At 39.6% G+C, this 20,150-nt stretch overlaps 2 protein-coding genes across 4 annotated transcripts; one reads left to right on the forward strand and one right to left on the reverse strand.

Moving 5' to 3' along the window:
- Nucleotides 1-1,434: 1,434 nt before the first annotated feature.
- Nucleotides 1,435-4,850, reverse strand: zgc:112496 (uncharacterized protein LOC541336 homolog). Its single transcript, XM_062055929.1, has 6 exons — nt 4,730-4,850; nt 4,499-4,632; nt 3,898-3,991; nt 3,665-3,824; nt 3,449-3,601; nt 1,435-1,740 (listed from the first exon to the last, which is right to left on the reverse strand). Exons 2-6 carry the CDS (start codon nt 4,624-4,626, stop codon nt 1,565-1,567), a joined length of 711 nt encoding a protein of 236 aa, XP_061911913.1. The 5' UTR covers nt 4,627-4,632; nt 4,730-4,850; the 3' UTR covers nt 1,435-1,564.
- On the forward strand, nt 4,743-20,072 carry wdr24 (WD repeat domain 24). 3 transcript variants are annotated; one of them, XM_062055915.1, is made up of 11 exons: nt 4,743-5,069; nt 7,635-7,713; nt 9,771-10,255; nt 11,927-12,104; nt 12,220-12,892; nt 12,953-13,065; nt 16,997-17,106; nt 17,168-17,272; nt 17,355-17,692; nt 17,757-17,941; nt 19,569-20,072. In XM_062055915.1, exons 3-11 carry the CDS (start codon nt 9,775-9,777, stop codon nt 19,735-19,737), a joined length of 2,352 nt encoding a protein of 783 aa, XP_061911899.1. In that variant the 5' UTR covers nt 4,743-5,069; nt 7,635-7,713; nt 9,771-9,774; the 3' UTR covers nt 19,738-20,072. The 3 variants fall into 3 exon arrangements, with proteins under 3 accessions (XP_061911899.1, XP_061911902.1, XP_061911901.1); XM_062055918.1 differs by having other exon boundaries at nt 7,635-7,694; XM_062055917.1 differs by having other exon boundaries at nt 7,638-7,713.
- Nucleotides 20,073-20,150: the final 78 nt, after the last annotated feature.

A 20,150-nucleotide genomic window follows, 5' to 3' on the forward strand; every position in this document is an offset into this window, starting at 1 on the left:
CTTTTCAAGCCTGTGCCAATCTGTTGTCATGCTCCCGGAAGTGACCCTGAGCCTGAAGTTCCCATAGTAATTCGGGATGAGGTAAATTCATAATTAAGAGAAAGAAAATGGTGTGTTTTTAATCATAAAACAATTGGAATAAGTTACAATCTTAAGAAAACCAATTGTCTAATTGTATGAAAATAAATATGTAGTACATACACAAAACAATTGTTAGAGTGACACATTAGGGGAAACAACGGTGTAATTTATATCAGTACAAGAAAAAAACATTTCCAGAAATATTTAATAATACGAAGAGTACACATTTAACATTTTAGATGTCACAATATTTTGAGATTTTTTTTTGTCTAAAATCATAATTGCATCAGAAAAAGGTAATCATTTTAAGAGAAGAAAGTTGTAAAATTGCAAGAAAAAACAGGATAATTTTACAATAGTCATTTCTGGTCTTCCCAAAAAAAAAGTATAACACCACTACAACTACTCCAAAACTCAGCTGCCCGTGCGTGATGAGGACTAGAAAGCGGGCCCACATTACACCGGTTTTAAAGTCACTGCATTAGCTCCCCATGTGTTCCGGAATCGATTTTAAGATTATTTCACGTTTTTTTAAATGCCTTAATGGTCTTGGGCCTTCTTATCCCCCCGAGTTACTTTTACCCCATGTGAGCCCTCGCGGTCCCTGAGGTCTTCTGGCACTGACTGACTGATTTTTAAAAAAAATGTTTTTCAATCATTAATCAATCATCAATCAATCCTCATGATTGATGGATAAATGTTTTTAAATGTAAAGCACTTTGTGCTACATTTTATATGTATGACAAGTGCTATACAGTGTATCCGGGAAATAGTCACAGGGCTTCACTTTTACCACATTTTGTTATGTTACAGCTTTATTCCAAAATGGAATAAAATATTTTTTGTCCTTAAAAATTCTACTGACAATACCCCATAATGACAATGTGAAAAGCTGTATTTTTATGGTCAAATTTAATTTAAAATAAAAAAAGTCACAGGCATATAAGCTTGTGGCATCGTATTCAAAAACAATTGAAAGCTGTAATTGCTGCCAAAAGTGCATCAATAAAGTATTGAGCACATACTGTGAATATTTATGTACATGTGATTTTTTTTTTACTTTTAATAAATTTGCACAATTAGAAGAAAAAAAAAAAGTTTCACATTGTCATTGTGTTATTGCTTGTAAAAGTTTGATAACAAAAATGAATGTATTACATTTTTAAATTAAGGTCATAAAATAAAATGTGCACTGTGCAAATCAAATTTAATTGATAATATTTTAAGGAAAAAAACATGCAGTTTTAGTATAGACTCACAATTAAGTCATGAATATACAAAAAAGTACTGTGAAAAATAGTAATCTACACATAGTTTTGCACAAATAAAGTTGTGGTGTTATATGAAAAAATATTAATGAGAATAAAATGTAATTTTGTGGTTGTTTATTTCACAGATCATCAATCAATCAATCATTATCAAATCAGTCAAAGAAATGTTTACAGGACTTTCAGTGGACATATTGAGTCACACTAAACATATTTCATCTCTTTTTGAGTTTCTTGCTCGGTCTGTGGTCTGCATCAGCGCAGTCTTCCACCACAGTGCTGCCCTTCACGTCCACATCCTTCAGAAGCGGGAGCTGCTGTTGCTTAGCGACCGCCAGCGCCCACAAACAGCGCTCCAGTCTTTGGGGTGTCCAGTCTTGCTGAGGGTCCACTGAGGAAGAAAATAAGTATTATAGGATTATATCGAGTGAAATTACTCCCCAAAACACATTCTTACTAACACCCAGTGATTTACATGTAAAAAATATGTGTGATTCGTAAATAAAAAAAACTATTTTCTTAAATTACAAAAAACAAGCTCAACCTACAAGTTAACCTTTAAATTTCCCCTCTCTTCTGTCCACCATTTTACTCTCCACCCTGCTTATTCTTTTTTGTTATTTGTGATGTGGACAGCACCATCCGCAAATAACGTAGCTGTCAAGACCCTACACTGACTCAGCAGCACCACCTGTCATTGTAGAGTGAGAATTACAGGTGCTCTGAGTGCAAGTGATCGCACAGAGTGGAATATTACTGGCAAAAGTTTTAAAGAATAGTTGTTACACTTAGGAATTGTTTTCTTGAATTGAATAAAATTTATTTTACATATGCAAATTGCTTAACTTGCAGAAAATAGTTTTTACACTTGCGGATTGTTTTTTTTAATTGAAAAAAATTGCTTTTATACATTTTAACTTGTGGATCCTTTTTTAAACTGATGAAAATAGTTTCAATACTTTAGTCGTTTTTTTACTTGCATTAAATTGATCTATAACCTGTGAATCGTTTTTTAATTGAAGAAAATTGTTTTTATACTTGCGGATTGTTTTTACTTGCAGAAATTGTTTTTACACTTGCGAATCATTTTTTTAATTGAAGAAAAAAATTGTAATACTTGAGAATTGTTTTTTTAATTGATAAAAATTGTTTTACTTGCAGAAAATGTATCTATTACTTGTGAATTGTTTTTAAATTGAAGAAAATATTTTTTATACTTGCAAATCGTTTTTACTTGCAGAAAAAAATAGTTTTACTTGCAAATCATTTTTTTACTTGCAGAAAAATGTTTTTATACTTTTACGTTTTTATACGTTTTAATTTAGTTTTAAAAAATTATACTTGCGAATCGTTTTTACTCGCAGAAAATAGTTTTTTACTTGAAAATTGTATTTTAATTGAAGAAAATAGCTTTTACAGGATACTTGCGACTTGTTTTTTTACTTGCGGATAATTGGTTTTATACTTGGGAATCGTTTTTTTATTGAAAAAAATTGCTTTTATACTTGCGAATGATTTTTTTTACTTGCATAAAATAGTTTTTTACTTGCGAATTATTTTTTTACTTGCAGAAAATTGTATTTTACTTGCAAATAGTTATTTTCAATTGAAGAAAATAATTTGTAGTTTTTTTATTAAAGAAAATTATTTTTTTTACTTGCAGAAAAATGTTTTTTTTAGTTCCAAATCATTTTATTTAATTGAAGAAATTTATTTTTATACATGCAAATAATTGTATTTAATTGAAGAAAATTGTTTTTATACTTGCAAATTGTTTTTTTTACCTGCAGAAAATTGTTGTTTTTTTAACTTGCAAATCATTTGTTTTTTTTCTTAAAGAAAATTATTTTTATACTTGCAAATTGTTTTCTTACTTGCTGAAAATTCTTTTTACACTTGCGAATCGTTTTTCGACTTGCGGAAAATTGTCCTTTTTTATTTGCGAATCCTTTTTTTAATTGAAGAAAATAGTTTTTTACTTGCAAATCGTTGGGTATGAGTTAAAACATTTGTGTGTGTTTGTGGAGTTTTGCCAATAATTTCACTCAATAAGATTAGTTCCCTGACAAGATTCAATTATACATGTTCAAAGTGTTTACCTTTGTTTAGCTTTTTGCTCTTCTCCACCATCTTGTCCAGGTAGAGCGTGTAGTGTTCGGCAGTGTATTGTATGGGCGTCAATCCCGGGATGCTCTCCATGGCCTCATCAGACATGAAGGCAGCCTGCTCTGCAGCTCCTGCAGCCAACAGCGCTGCAACAACCCAACGTCACTCAATCTGCTGACAGCCAGTCGCGACCTTTGACCTGTGCTTACCTGACGCCGTGGCCGGGCCCACTCCTTTCATGGTGCTGAGCTCAGCAATGGCCGCTGACACATCCGGCAGGAGACGGAAGGCCTTGGTGGAGCACGTCTCCACAGCGTCCTCGCTGTTGGACGCCACCAGCTGCTGCAGGCGAGGCCGGAACTTCCCCCGCTGCAGAACAAGAACACAGCTGATAATGCACTGTCGGCCATGATGCTTTTGTTTTGTGTACCCGCAGGCTTACAGTCAGCTTCCACTCCATCAGCTTGACCATCTCTGACAGAGTGACATGTTTATCGCTGCGACTTGATATGAGAGTCGGCAGCTCCTCTTGATACCTGAGTGCACACACAGTGGCATCCCTCACACAACCGTGAACTTAGACTTAGACAAACTTTAATGATCCACAAGGGAAATTGTTGAACACAGTAGCTCAGTTACAATGATGGAAAGTGTAATGATGGAAAGGACAATGCAGGTATAAATAGGCTAAATATAGCGATATAAAATATAACATATATATGTAACATTGACATAATATATGTACAGTATATTATATATACTGATATATTATATTATATTATGTCTATATCATATACACAATATATAACAATTACCATGTACAATATTACAGTATATGTGACAGCTGTATATGTCTACTATTGCCTTTATATTTATGCATAATTTGTAATGTTGTCTATCTATCTGTGTTGGCCCTGTGATGAGGATGCGACTTGTCCAGGGTGTACCCCGCCTTCCGCCCGAATGCAGCTGGGATATAGGCTCCCCGCGACCCCGAACGGGACAAGCGGTAGAAAAAATGTATGGATGGATGGATTTGTTACCACTTGTCAAGGTCAAGAAGCTTCCCTGATTTCTTGCCCGTTTTAGCCTTGGCCTCCACAACATGCCAGTATTTGCCATCAACATTCCGCCATGTGTCTGCTTGCTCGCACTCAAACAGTCCACTCATGGCCGCCTGTAAAATACAGCAAGTGGGTTTTTGATATCACATTGTTATCATAACGTTATGTTATTAATGGTTATTGTCTAAGCAAGTTTAAGACATTACGAACCCAATTTGTAGTTGTAGTTTCCGGATTGGCTGAAACGGAAGTATCGCGAGACCACGGTGTGCTCTCGTTTCCGGGGAAGCAAACAGTGAGCAAGTTTGCCTATGTTAGCTTTCCCATTTATTTCGGTTTTTTTTTTAACTTACTTCACCTTCAAAGGAAATAAGTGTCACTATGATGTTAGTGTTTGACAGAATGAAACCGAGCAAGTGTCGCGCTCGTTAGCTTGTTGTTAAAGTTAGCTTTAGCGCGGTTAGCTTGCTCGCGTTAGCATCACAGTCCCAAGCGAGCTTTATGGCAGTGAGGCGACTTGTCCTATTTCTAGCCAACTCCAAACATGAAGGTAAGTGGAGGAACCTTGGGGAATTTGTGTGCTTTTACTTAAATGGATGGTGGAATTTACATTAAACATGGCTCTGAATTAGATAAACAAGGACGGAAGACCCCTGACTTTATATATTGGAGTGAAGTGAATTGTATTTATATAGCACTTTTCTCTAGTGACTCTTTGATTGATTGATTGAAACTTTTATTAGTAGATTGCACAGTACAGTACATATTCCGTACAATTGACCACTAAATGGTAGCACCCGAATAAGTTTTTCAACTTGTTTAAGTCGGTGTCCACGTTAATCAATTCATGGTAGCTCAAAGTGTTTTTACATAGTGAAACCTAATATCTAAGTTACATTTAAACCAGTGTGGGTGGCAGGTGGGTAAAGTGTCTTGCCCATCATCATCGGCGGTCACTCGAAGAGAGTATGACGATCCTCCTGGTAGGGGGGTACAGAGGTGCAGGTAGAGTAGCCAGAAATTGTACACAAGTAAGAGTACTGTTACTGTAGAGATTTATTACTCAAGTAAAAGTAAGGAGTAGTCACCCAAATATTTACTTGAGTAAAAGTAAAAAGTATGTTGTGAAAAAACTACTCAAGTACTGAGTAACTGATAAGTAACCTGGTCGTTTAATGATGACGGCAACAAATAATGCACAAAAACATAAAAATAGCAATGAGCAAATTCAGAGCCAGGAATATCTATTAAGCAACTAAAACAATAATATATATTAAATAATAATATATTAAAATTCAAAAAATTAAGGCAAATTGAGCCACAATAACTTAACAGCACCATAGGCTCAGTAGGCATTCATTGATTGATTGATTGAAACTTGTATTAGTAGATTGCACAGTACAGTACATATTCCGTACAATTGACCACTAAATGGTAACACCCGAATAAGTTTTTCAACTTGTTTAAGTCGGGGTCAACGTGTGATGGTCATGTGACCCCCTGGCTCTGTTTGATTGGTCCAACGTCACCAGTGACTGCATCTGATTTATGAAACACAGGCACGCATTGATCCTACTTTGAAGGTCTGTCTGACAAACCAAAACAAACAAAGCGTGCATTAACAGATCGATAAAAATCAGTAGCGAGTAGCGAGCTGAATGTAGATACAGTAAATGGAGCGGAGCAACAGTAGCGTTTCTTCTCTATAAATATACTCAAGTAAAAGTAAAAGTATGTTGCATTAAAACTACTCTTAGAAGTACAATTTATAGTACATAAATTGTACTATAAATAGTATATTTTTTCACCATGCTTTCTGTAACCAACTGGACCAAACTCACACGCATTACAAACATAGCAGCTAAAATCATCGGCCTACCCACACCCAACATTTCAGACTTAAACCACAGGTCCATCACTCGACTGGCAAAAACAATAGTCCAGGATATCACTCACCCACTACACCAATACATCATCCCACTATCATCAGGGCGCAGGTACAGAAGTATCAAATTCCGGAGGGCTCGCCTCAGGAAAAGCCTTATCCCTGCAGCTATAGCCGCCCTTAACAGCAGACGGCCGACCTGTCTGACAGGCCTGTAAATGTGTGTTGGTCATGTAGGATTATTTTTTGTGATGTGTAATGTCTATTGTTCAAATGTATGGCAGTGACAATGAATTTCCCCAAGGGGACCAATACATCTAAATCTAAAAAATCCCAAAAGTTACTCAAGTAGATGTAACGGAGTAAATGTAGCGCGTTAGTACCCACCTCTGGGGGGTATCCCTTTATGGAGGATGCCTGTGCGTGACTTTGTTTAACGTGGGGAGACTGGTGCACAGACAGTCACCACACGATCCTTGACAGATCCGGGTCAGGGTCCAGTGGCATGGAGTCCAAGACGACTGGGGACCCTTATCTGCTGCAGCCTTCATCCGCCATCCCAGCCGTTGTGACGCTCCATAGGGTTAGCAATCATCCTCCGCCTGTTCCTCTGTTGAGGTCTTGGGTTGTTATTTCCCCATAACTGGGCCCACATGGATGTGGGGGTGCCTTTTTCTGCCATCGCAGCCGTTGTGGTGGTTCTTACATCTACCGTCTTCCGCCTGCTCCGCCATTGAGGTCTTCACCGTATCCCTGGCTAGGGGGCAGTCAGGTACTAGGCCTTTGCCAAGGGCCACCTGGGGTAACAGTAGTAAAGGGGTTACCCTCCTAGTGCCCCAAGACCCCATAGAGGAGCCTCCACTGCCGGATGCACTTTAACGTCATGCCCAAGGACACAACTAGGATGGCGGAAGCGGGGATCGAACCTGGAACCCTCAAGTTGCTGGCCAGCCGCTGTACCAACCGAGCTATACCGCCCCAAGCATATTGGAGTAAAACTACAATAACAAACACATGCAGTCGTGCCAATATTTACTATCTGTGTAGTGATTTATGGTTTTCTTTTGCTAGACTAGAATGTGCAATGTTTGATAATTTATTTCCCCCCTGCCTGTAAACAAGCGAGTGCATTGCACCACAGTTGTATTTTTGTCAGGTATACTGCAGATCAGGTTTGACGGAATTGTTTACATTTTGCAATATTTAAAACCTCATGTTCTCAACTATCAGCAGGTTGCTTCTCATGGGAGGACATGAAGAGCATTCCGGTTTGCTGCAGTAGTTGAAAAGGTCAGCAGTTCTACACCCGGTCAGTACTGCACTTTGGTTTGTTTACAGAAAATACTGCACATGTTTTTGTAAGGTAACCCCTGTGAATAGAGGGAATGTGCTGCAGTGTAGTAGTTAATTGTACAATTATAAATGGTAAATGGGTTATACTTGTATAGCACTTTTCTACCTTCAAGGTACCGTACTCAAAGCGCTTTGACACTATTTCCACATTCACCCATTCACACACACATTCACACACTGATGGCGGGAGCTGCCATGCAAAGCCCTAACTACGACCAATCAGGAGCAAGGGTGAAGTGTCTTGCTCAAGGACACAACGGACGTGACGAGGTTGGTAGAAGGTGGGGATTGAACCAGGAACCCTCAGGTTGCTGGCACGGCCACTCTCCCAACTGCGCCACGCTGTCACAATGCATGTAAAATTGCAAGAAAAAAAACTGTCAGCCAAATCATGAATTTAAGATTTTAAGAGAACAATGTTGTAATAAGACAAAAAACATGTAGCGATAATACTATGAGAGTATAGGCTTGAAAACGTTACCAAAAAGAACCAGAGTTTTACTAGCCTAAAGTCATACTTGTGTTAGAAAAAGTTCATAATGTAAGAGCCTTTTTACAAAATTCAAAACAATATATTAAATACCGTATTTTCCGTACCATAGGGTTCATTAAAGGAGTCATACTATTATTTATATTTTTCTAAATTGAAAACACTTGTGGTCTACATAACATGTAATGGTGGTTCTTTGGTCAAAATGTTGCATAGATTCTGTTTTACAGATCATCTTCCAGTCGCTTTCTGACAGTCGCTTCAGGATGCTCCGTTTTGTGGGCAGTCTTATTTACGTGGCTCACCTTCGATAGCGTCTTCTCCCCGTCATCTTTGTTGTAGCGGTGTAGCGTGCAAGGACGGGAGTGGAAGAAGTGTCAAAAGATGGAGCGAACTGTTTTAATGACATTCAGACTTTACTTAAATCAATAACGGAGCAGCATCTCCTCATCCGCCGGAAATGTGTCCCGTGAAAAAAACGGAACTCGATAATAACTAAAGTTCCTTGGGTTGAATAATGTAAACTCACTAGACCGGTATGTTTTGAAGTGAAGTGAATTATATTTATATAGCGCTTTTTCTCTAGTGACTCAAAGCTCTTTACATAGTGAAACCAAATATCTAAGTTACATTTAAACCAGTGTGGGTGGCACTGGGAGCAGGTGGGTAAAGTGTCTTGCCCAAGGACGCAACGGCAGTGACTAGGATGGCGGAAGCGGGGATCGAACCTGCAACCCTCAAGTTGCTGGCACGGCTACTCTACCAACCGGGCTATACGGCCCCAGTTTTAGTGCTTACATGGCAGATATAGATTAAAACTTGACACTACTTTGTATTAGAAATGGCAATATCAGAGGATGAATGTCCCACAACAAGAAGATAGAGAAAAAGAAGAAGCTTATCAACTACAATGTCGGCATAGACTACAAAGGCGGACTTGCGCAATTTTTCAAGACTTATGCAATTTTTCAAGACTTATGCAGATCCCAAATACACAACAGGTACCAGAAGGTAAGAAAAGTTGCTTTTGCATAATATTGCGAAACAAAACGCCAGATAATGTCTTACCTTATGTACACACCATCATAATACTCGTATGTTGAAGCACAGTGCAATCCATCAGGCGGTGCGGCTTCATAGCTTACCAAAGTCATACTAAAACATTTTGATATATTTTTGAGATCCGTGTGTAATGTTCTATATTTTCAATGGAACACAAAAAATGTTGGTGTTGTTTACTTGAGTCATATTGCAGTCTACAGTATCTCTTGTGTGTGACTGCCATCATATTGCAGTCTACACGTATCTCTTATGTGTGACTGCCATCTACTGGTCACACTTATCATTACACCATGTACCAAATAAAATAGCTTCGAGGTCGGTAAGCAAAACCAGAATTATTCTTTACATTAGGCACACCGGATCATAAGGCGCACTGTCGAGTTTTGAAGAAAAACAATTATTTTAAGTGTGCCTTATAGTCCGGAAAATATGGTAATTAAATTGACATTTGTTTTTTCTAGGACCATGGAGAAGATGTCCCGGGTCACCACAGCTCTTGGCAACAGCGCCATCAGCGGTCGGACCATGTTCTGCCACTTAGACGCTCCCGCCAACGCCATCAGCGTGTGCCGTGACGCCTCGCAGGTGGTGGTGGCTGGCCGCAACATCTTCAAGATTTACGGCCTGGAGGAGGAGCAGTTGGTGGAGAAGCTGAATCTCCGCGTGGGCCGCAAGCCGTCTCTCAACTTTAGCTGCGCAGACGTCATGTGGCACCAAATGGAGGAGAACCTGCTGGCGACCGCCGCCACCAACGGCGCCGTGGTGACGTGGAACCTGGGGAAACCGTCTCGCAACAAGCAGGAACAGCTGTTCACCGAGCACAAGCGTACCGTCAACAAGGTGTGCTTCCACCCCACGGAGGTGTACATGCTGCTGAGTGGATCGCAAGATGGCTTCATGAAGTGTTTTGACCTGCGCAAAAAGGAGTCTGTCAGTACTTTCTCAGGTATTATGATTATATTTAAACAGTCCTACCCCCAGTAATAATTATTGTGTGCAAGGATATTAGGTACACCTGCACAAACAAGACTATGTGCTTTGGGGCCAAATACTGCAGTGACCAACAAGATCCATCAGAGGCAGTCAGAGTGGAACAGTGTGGTCTTATCATTCAATCAGTGCTGTGCTTGTTGGAGTGGTCTGACGAATTGGTGTTTCTAATATGTTACCACTTTGGTGTGACCAAAATATTAGAAACATACCTCTGTTTATTGCAGTGCAGTTTTATGTTTGTTGGATTTTCTTTGATAGTGTGCGTGTATGTGTGTTGCCGCTATTGGAATTACCGTATTTTTCGGATTATAAATCGCTCCGGAGTATAAATCGCACAGGCCGAAAATGCATAATATAGAAGGAAAAAAACATATATAAGTCGCATTTTTCGGTGAAATTTATTTGATAAAATCCAACACCAAGAATAGACATTTGAAAGGCAATTTAAAATAAATAAAGAATAGTGCACAACAGGCTGAATAAGTGTACGTTATATGACGCATAAATAACGAACTGAGAACGTGCCTGGTATGTTAACGTAACATATTATGGTAAGAGTCATTCAAATAACTATAACATATAGAACATGCTATACGTTTACCAAACAATCTGTCACTCCTAATCGCTAAATCCAATTAAATCTTCTTCCTCGAATATTATTTGATATTTTACGGTACTGTGTTAATAATTTCACACATAAATTGCTCCAGAGTATAACTCGGACCCCCGGCCAAACTATGAAAAAAACTGCGATTTATAAACCGAAAAATACGGTAAATTACTTTCTTTAAATAGGACAAAATAATTTTGGATACAATTTGTTTATATTACAGTAATACAGATTATGAATAATTTTACTCAGGGAAAATACAATACAAGAATAAAGTAGTAATATGACAGTAAAAGTAGTAATGTTGGGATGGAGTAAAATGTTAGTCATGCCTTTTTTTCAGATTATGACTTTTCTGTAAATATTTTGACTTTTTTCTCTTATATAAAGAAAATTCGGAATATTTCAAGACTTCTTTTGATATAATTTTGATGATTATGGTTTACAGCTTATGAAAAAAATTAATGGAAAATTTCGGGTTTTCAAAAACTGTAAACAATCAATCAAAATTATAACAAATAAAAGCTCGACCCGTTTCACTTTGTAATGAGTTTTTATTACATTAGTTTCACATTTGAAGTTGAATTGCTGAAATGAATGGACTTTTACACCATATTCTGTTTTTTTTAGTTTTACCTGTATACAGTACATATCACTAAAAAATATATACATTTTATGGCTTTATTTTCATAAATTACAATTTATTTTATGACATTCTATGACTTTATTTTCATAAATTGCTATTTCTTTAATATTTTGATATTTTGTTTTCTTGTAATTACGACTTGTGAATAAAGAAGAATAAAGTATTAATATTATGAGGGAAAACCTAGAATATTCTCCATAATAATATTAAAGTCATGCTGGGTCACTAAATATGATTTCCACAAATTCAGTTGGACAAAAGCAACATTTAATGTCAATTAATTCAATTCAATATATTTGTCATCCCCAAAGAGAAATCAGCACCACTAAATATTGTTTCTTTTCTTAAATATTGTTTTTTTTTTGCAGGTCAGTCAGAGAGCGTGCGAGACGTTCAGTTCAGCATAAAAGATTATTTCACGTTCGCTGCTTCTTTTGAGAACGGAAACGTGCAGCTGTGGGACATCAGACGGCCGGACCGCTACGAGCGAATGTTCACCGCCCACACGGGTCCAGTGTTCTGTTGTGACTGGCACCCTGACGACAGGTAAAAATAAACCCTTTCGACTTCTGTATGAAACTAAGCTTGAATGAAAGCTATTAAAACACTTTCTTACAATGGCGTGTAAGTATTTTTTAATGGCGTTGATGTTCCATTTCAGGGGCTGGTTGGCCACAGGAGGCAGAGACAAGATGGTGAAGGTGTGGGACATGACCACAAACCGTGCCAAAGAGATCTACTGCGTCCAAACCATCGCCTCAGTGGCGCGAGTCAAGTGGCGTCCAGAGAGGAAGTTCCACCTGGGCACCTGCTCCATGATGGTGGATCACAACATCTACGTGTGGGACGTGCGAAGACCGTTCATCCCCTTCGCCACCTTTGAGGAGCACAAAGATGTGACCACAGGTATTGTGTGGCGCCACCAGCACGACCCTCACTTCCTGCTGTCGGGCTCCAAAGACAGCACGCTCTACCAGCACATGTTTAAAGACGCCACGCGACCCGTGGATAAGGCCAACCCAGAAGGTCTCTGCTTCGGCCTTTTTGGCGACTTGGCCTTTGCAGCTAAAGAGAGTCTAATCAACGGCGATGCCAACAGAAAGCCTTACCCTGGAGGCGACCGCCGCTACCCCATCTTTTTCTTCAAGAAGCCAGACCTGACAGAGAAGTTTGCCCACGTGTCAAGTGCCCTGGCCGTCTTTGAGAAAGACTTGGACAGTAACCACATGGACTGGTTTGTGAAGACGGCACAACTCTACCTCCTCAGCGGGAAGCCCTTTGCCGAACTGTGCGATCATAACGCCAAAGTGGCTCGCCAGCTCAAAAGACCTCAGGTATGACTATGCCAACAAAATGTTGGCTGCTTCTCTTCTTGACATGTCTTTGATTGACAGGTTTCAACAACGTGGACCATGCTGAGGATCATGTACTCTGACCCAGCAAACATCACTACTCCTGGGCTCAACCAAAACCTCAGTAAACTGGGCACCTTACCTCTAATGAACAGGTATGTCATTTATGAATAAAATGTAACCCCAGATTTCCGCTGGATGTGAAACAGCTGCGGAACAGCACCTGCACGGCAGCGGACACTTTCCATTTTTATTGAAGTCAATGTGTCCGTTTCCACCGCCTGCGGAACGTCACTGACATTCCGTTGACGTTCTGCATTTTAGCACTAAATATACGCAGAGCTTCTATATTTGCCAGACGCCGCTACAAATTCGTTCAATTTAGCTCAAATCTGCTTCTGTTTGACAGGAAGTCATGCACAAACACAAAATAAACTAGTCTGTTTACTTTCAAAATAAAATACTCCCGTTTTTAAGGCGTATCATATTTTACACATTGAAACGTTCAATGGACGAGGGTGCACAAGAAGTCAAATGTTTTCAGACGTAATTTCACGTTGTTGACACAAATGGTTGAGGACATGCTGATTCTGAAGGTGCAAAATAAAGAATAATGGTCAGGCGTATCCCGGGCAGCTACAAAACCCAAAAACAGTTGTGTAAATCGTAAATAAAAGAGAATACATACATCCATCCATCCATTTTCTTCCGCTTATCCGAGGTCAGGTCGCGGGTGAAGCAGCCAATGATTTGCAAATTCTTTTCAACCTATATTCAATTGAATAGACTGCGAAGACAAGATACTTAACGTTCGAAATGGAAAACTTTATTTTTTGCAAATATTAGCTAATTTGGAATTTGATGCCTGCAACATGTTTCAAAAAAGTTGGCACAAGTGGCAAAAAAGACTGACAAAGTTGAGGAATGCTCATCAAACACTTATTTGGAACATCCCACAGGTGAACAGGCTAAATTGGGAACAGGTGGGTGCCATGTTTGGATATAAAAGCAGCTTCCATGAAATGCTTGGTCATTCACAAACAAAGATGGGGCGAGGGTCACCACTTTGTCAACAAATGTGTGAGCAAATTGTTGAACAGTTTAAGAACAACATTTCTCAACCAGCTATTGCAAGGAATTCAGGGATTTCACCATCTACGGTCCGTAATATCATCAAAATGTTCACAGAATCTGGAGAAATCACTGCACGTAAGCGGCAATGCCCGTGACCTTCGATCCCTCAGGCGGTACTGCATCTAAAAGCGACATCAGTGTGTAAAGGATATCCCTACATGGGCTCAAGAACACTTCAGAAAACCACTATCAGTAACTAAAGTTCGTCGCTACATCTGCAAGTGCAAGTTAAAACTCTACTATGCAAAGCGAAAGCCATTTATCAACAACACCCAGAAACGCTGCCGGCTTCGCTGGGCCCGAGCTCATCTAAGATGGACTGATGCAAAGTGGAAAAGTGTTCTGTGGTCTGACAAGTCCACATTTCAAATTGTTTTTGGAAACTGTGGACGTCGTGTCCTCCGGAACAAAGATGAAAAGAACCATTCGGGATTGTTCTAGGCCAGGGGTGCTCACACTTTTTCAGCATGCGAGCTACTTATAAAATGATCAAGTCAAAATTATCTACCGACTACAAAAATGCAAAACATATATTTATTTCTAAATATATTGAGGATTCTTTATATCTACAATGTAAGTTGATGTACATGCATAACCGCATGAGCCAATATTGCACAACACAACACAATTAACTATGTACATTTTTTGTCATTACCCGAGTTCACTCTGATGACTTGCACTGAATTGAATCAGCCAGGGATGCATAGTCCGGACAGTAGCTGCTGACAGCCAGCCTCAAGCACACTTTTCAGCGGGAAGTCGGTGTCGTATTTTCCATGAATAGTCCGAAAATGCCGCTCCACATTTCCCTTCTTTGGTATTGCGATGGTAGACTGGCAGATGAGGCAAACGCACTTCGAAAATGTCATCGTGAAAAAAAAATTCCTCCCATTCCGTATGAAAGTGATACGTTTTTGTCTTCTTACTTGGTCCAGCTCCCCCACTCATTTTTATACCCTTTCTTAGGTTTAAGAGAAAAACCCGAGGGCTGAAAATTGGCGGTAACTAGCTGACAAGCTTGTTAGTTTTGCTGCACTGAGCGCCGTTGTTTGCGCATGCGCAGTGACCTAAGTGTCAGAAAAACGCAGATGTCATCTGACTGGCTGCCCTGTTTATCAATCAAAAGACGGGATGGATGATAGGCTGGCGTCAATTTTTTTTTTTTTTTAATGTAATGCAAATTTTTTTTTTTTTTTTTTAATGTAATGCAAAACATTTTTAATGTAATGCGATCTACCAATACTACCTTTGTGATCGACTGGTAGATCGCGATCGACGTATTGAGCACCCCTGTTCTAGGTGCAAAGTTCAAAAGCCAGCATATGTAATGGTATGGGGGGTGTATTAGTGCCCAAGGCATGGGTAACTCCTAAGACATTAAAGGCCAGATCTAAGGTTTGTATGTATTTAAAACATGTTCACACTTGATAGCACATACAAAGCTGATCTACTAAGCTTGTGCGCAGAGGATTGCGTTTCTGAAATGAGCAAAAAAGAGACCGCAATTCATTTAGCATGTACGCAAAATATATTCTGATTATCAAAATGCTCCACAATACTTGGAGGGAAGCCAAGATAATCATTTAGCACTTGCTATGTGGATTATCAAGACTGAAACTGTTTTGCGTCTGTATTTAGAACATCTGGAAGATATGTGTGTACAGTACGTGCAATATGGTACAGTTAAGCGCAAACGGCTGTGCCGCAGTCATTGTGAGAAAGCGATCACTGTAATGATAGATGATGAAGAAAGAATACCGTGCGATGTCAACATATTTAGACTGTCAGAATAAAAAATATATATAATCTATTATCTATTTCATATAATCTATTCAGCAATATTGTTTTATAATTTTATAACTACTGGATGATTTTCGGGGCAGATTAAAACAAATGATATGGATTTGTCTGCTGGCGTTATTGTTTTTTTATACAGGAGCTATGCTATTAATATATCTCCTATGACAGTGGTTTTCAAACCTTTTTTACCAAGTAACACCTCAGAAAACACTAGGCTCTCCAAGTATCACCATAAAGACCAACATTAAAATCCAGTAGCATAGTAGGCCTAAGTATTAATTAAAAACAAGGCAGTCGTTTTTATTTATATATTTAATATTTTGGGCCACTTTAACATTACCCAGTTTGAAAAGTAATACTATGTTTGAATAAAGGAAAATAAAAACAAGTGCTAAACAATGAATCAAATATTTGGCGTACCACAGTTTGAGAACCTAGTGGTATATCCTTGTGTAAAAACTTCTTGCAACATGCATTTTCTAGTGACAAAATATCACAACACTGCGGCGTCTCCCAGAGCGCACCTTTTGGCGTGCTCAAAAGGTTTTCTAAATCCTGCTTCTATATAGCCCAGAAAAGATAGTACATATTATATTTGTCTGCTTCATTTTCCACAACATACCATGTTGGACCTTATGATGCAGTGAATGTGCATGCAGTAAATGAGTGTCTCCATGGGGACAGCCGGCATAATGTACATGCAAAATCCCCATTTAAATATGGCAGTCTGCACTGTTTTTGCACTAGTTCTTAATTGTACACAAAGTCTTAGTAGATCACGCACAATACGCCCACCAGAAGTACTCACAATTTCATATTTTAAGCTTGCTGTTTAGCACTTGTTGTTTGGATCTTAGTAGATCAAGCCCTAAGTGTACATGCAGTGATTTAATCATATTTTTATTTAACATGCCATACAAGTGTAGAAAGAAGTATCATTTACTCTGATGATGTGGTGACAAACAAGCAAAGGGTTGTTCATGTGTTTGGGAGGGGAGTCTCATCACATCAACAATCAGAAGTCCCTCTTTTATTACTGGTGTTGACGTACTTTAGCCATATTGTACTGAGCAGCCAGGACACAGGTTTCGTGTTCTACGGTCATCACCATACTTTTCTGCTCTTGGTACCAACAAGTAATCGATGTTTCAGTTTCAGCATGAAGGAGATGAGCAACGAGGGCAGACTGGAGCGCAGCAAAGGCGACGGCAGACAGGACAACGTCCACTTGGAGCCTGAAAACATCAGCAACAATAACGAAGGTTAGACGCGGACCTGCGGCCGTTTTCATGTTGGCGTTTGAGTACCATCATGTGACTTCAGAAAATGAGGAGACGGAGGGTAGCGAGGGCCAGGCTGAATACATGTTTGGAGATGCTGAGCTCGATGATGATGACCTGTACTCCATGGAACATGACAACCAGACAGGTGGCTCTCATCTCCTCATGCACAGAACCTTCTAGTCTTCATGCTGGGTCTATAGACACGTACAAATCTGTGCTCTTTGCAGAGGAGCAGGAGTGCACGCTCCCCCAGGAGGCTTTCCAGCTCCGCCACGACATCCTGGACAACCCGTCCGCTCCCGAGCACCTCCAGCAGGACAAGGCTGACTCGCCGCACGTCAGCGGCAATGAGGCTGAGGTCATGTGCCTGACGCCTATCGAGTCCTTCCCCCTCATCTCCATCTCCCAGCCGCTGTTCACCCCCCATCTTTCCGCCAGCTTCTTTTGCCCCATCGTGCGTGAGATGCTCGGTTACTACGCAGAGCGAGGCGACGTGCAGATGGCCGTGTCTGTGCTCATCGTCCTGGGAGAGCGGATACGTAAAGAGATCGATGACCTCACGCAGGTAGCTGGCGCTGCGACAAAATGGACTTTGTTGTTCATCATTTTGAAATTGCGTGACCTTTCAGGAGCACTGGTACATGTCCTACATCGACCTACTGCAGCGTTTTAAGCTGTGGAACGTGTCCAACGAGGTGATCAAGTTGAGTACATGCAGCGCCATCACTTGTCTGAATCAGACGTCCACCACCCTGCACATCAACTGCAGCAACTGCAAACGGCCCATGAACAATAGAGGCTGGATTTGTGACAGGTACTGATTTACATATTGTAGTGCAGTAGTACCTCAACTTGCAAAACTAAATAGCTTCTGTAACAGAGCTCTTAAACCAAAAAAAACACTTATACCTCAAATGAACATCTTCCATTGAAATATATTGAAATCAATTTCATTGATGCTTGGCCCTCTAAAACAGCACAAACTAACTTTTAGATAATACACATTGTATAGAAACAATACAATGGAATGTAGTATTAACAAATACAGTAGCTTTATGAACTAATGTAATAATAAAGTACAGCTTATTTATTTATTTATTTTCTTTCAGTCGGACAATATTTACTGGATGGAATTTTTACCTGACATGTTTCGACTGTCATCTGTATTTTTCTTCAAAAGGGTCACCTGACCACTGTGACGTGTTGCCTATCAGCAGCTCTTATAGTCGTGGCCAACCAGGCAGACCTGGTTGGCTCCCTCCGCCACTTGATTGTAAATGGAGGAGGGAGTCCCAGGTATGTGAGAGCATGAAAGCTCCCTTATCCCGATTGATGGTTTCCTTTGGTCGCTTCCTTTATGCGATCACTTCCTTAATCCTTTGTTTGTTTCCGTCCCAATTGACTCTGCCTGTATTGTCTGACTAAAAGAACATTTTAAAAGTATATTAATGAGAAGACATAATGAAGCTTTTTGATCAAAATAACATTTACTTTGGAGAGTTTGACATCTATGGAATCTCCTTCCAGCTGCTTACTCTGTCAAACACACCATCAGCAGGGGTTTTTATATATATAAATGTCAGCCTTTTAGATAGTATACATATACATTTTTGGCTGGCTGACTTTCTGCTTCAGTATGGTGCAGACTAGCAGTGATACGTTCCAATTGCTTCGCCAAGTTGGTGACACACTCCACCATGCTTTTGGTGATTTCTTTTTTAATTCAATGAATATCATCCACTTCTTCTTAGCACTGTCCTTCACGCTCCCTTTCTTCCTTCCCATGGTTGGAAAACAAAGTTTTGTCGATCTCTAGCTATAAACTAAAGGTAGCGATTAAAACCAGATGTTTTGGTTGGATCTTATGTGACATTTGTTACACCAACTAATGTCGGGGATACTTGTGACAAAAACTTGTGTTTGCAATTTAAAACTTAACTGTTAGCCAAGACAGCACTTTTAAGTTGAGGTACTACTGTATTTTTAAACCAATTTAAGCCCTACTGGGAACATGTTTTGTGTGTCCGTAGTTTACATGCTAATGAGCTTTGTTTGTCCACACCTGTCTCTGACAGAGGGTGTGGCTCCAAGAAACTTGTTTTGTGCACTGTAATAAATGTAATTTACCACATACCGTACATACATATAGCATTAAATAGTGGGACAGGAAGAAACAAAACATTAGCAACACTAGCATTGGGCTCACATTACACTCACTTTTGAACAGTAACATCATGCTAGGTTAGCCTATTTGCTGAAAAATAACCAAATGAATAAACTTACAGCTGTGTAGCGAAGCCAGCTCCTTTAAAAATGCTTTTTTATGAAGAGGCTCTTAGAAACAAAACATATCACTAACGTCATTTAAAAATACATTTTGAAGAATTGGGGGCCTCTAAGTAACTGCATGTTGTGACAACACTGCCACCTGTGTCCTCTAGGTGCCACCAGTGTGCCAGTGTGTGCGCCGTGTGCCACCATGTGGTGAAAGGACTGTTTGTGTGGTGTCAGGGCTGCAGCCACGGTGGTCACCTCGAGCACATCATTAACTGGCTCAAGAGCAGTGCCCACTGCCCTGCAGGCTGCGGGCACCTGTGTGAGTACACCTGAGTTCAGTACTGACAGACACTCACACTTACCAGCTTCACTCACACACACTCAAGTGTTCCTCTCTTAGGCTGCCTTTCTAATAACCGGAATGACTGAAGGTACAATTCAAAAAGCAATCATGTTTGTATTTAAATCTATGGATTTGTATATAAACATATTATTTTTTCACATGCTTTGAACATTTTGCATAGTTTTTAATCCTGTCGGCATCGGAAAGACAGGCCACTGTAGATAATAATTTAGATTGACATGACTAACCTAAAGCAATTCATTTTGAATGGAAGATTGCTGTAAAGGTATTAGTCAACTTTAATAAGACGTTTTTTTTTCCAACATTGATGTGTGTATGTGGTGTTTTTCACACAGTGGTCTAATTGGATTCATGTAGTAACCAAGTACTGATAACAAAATAC

This window comes from Entelurus aequoreus, linkage group LG08 (genome assembly GCF_033978785.1).
Source record: "Entelurus aequoreus isolate RoL-2023_Sb linkage group LG08, RoL_Eaeq_v1.1, whole genome shotgun sequence".
NCBI classification, from domain to species: Eukaryota; Metazoa; Chordata; class Actinopteri; order Syngnathiformes; family Syngnathidae; genus Entelurus; species Entelurus aequoreus.

Coding starts and splice junctions, on each gene's coding strand:
- zgc:112496 (XM_062055929.1), bottom strand. CDS start 4,626: ATGAGTGGACTGTTTGAGTGCGAGCAAGCAGACACATGGCGGAATGTT. Junction 3,992..4,498: donor CTTCTTGACCTTGACAAGTG/GTAACAAATCCA, acceptor GTGTGCACTCAG/GTATCAAGAGGAGCTGCCGA. Junction 3,825..3,897: donor TGATGGAGTGGAAGCTGACT/GTAAGCCTGCGG, acceptor CTTGTTCTGCAG/CGGGGGAAGTTCCGGCCTCG.
- wdr24 (XM_062055915.1), top strand. CDS start 9,775: ATGGAGAAGATGTCCCGGGTCACCACAGCTCTTGGCAACAGCGCCATC. Junction 10,256..11,926: donor GTCTGTCAGTACTTTCTCAG/GTATTATGATTA, acceptor TTTTTTTTGCAG/GTCAGTCAGAGAGCGTGCGA. Junction 17,273..17,354: donor GGAACATGACAACCAGACAG/GTGGCTCTCATC, acceptor TGCTCTTTGCAG/AGGAGCAGGAGTGCACGCTC.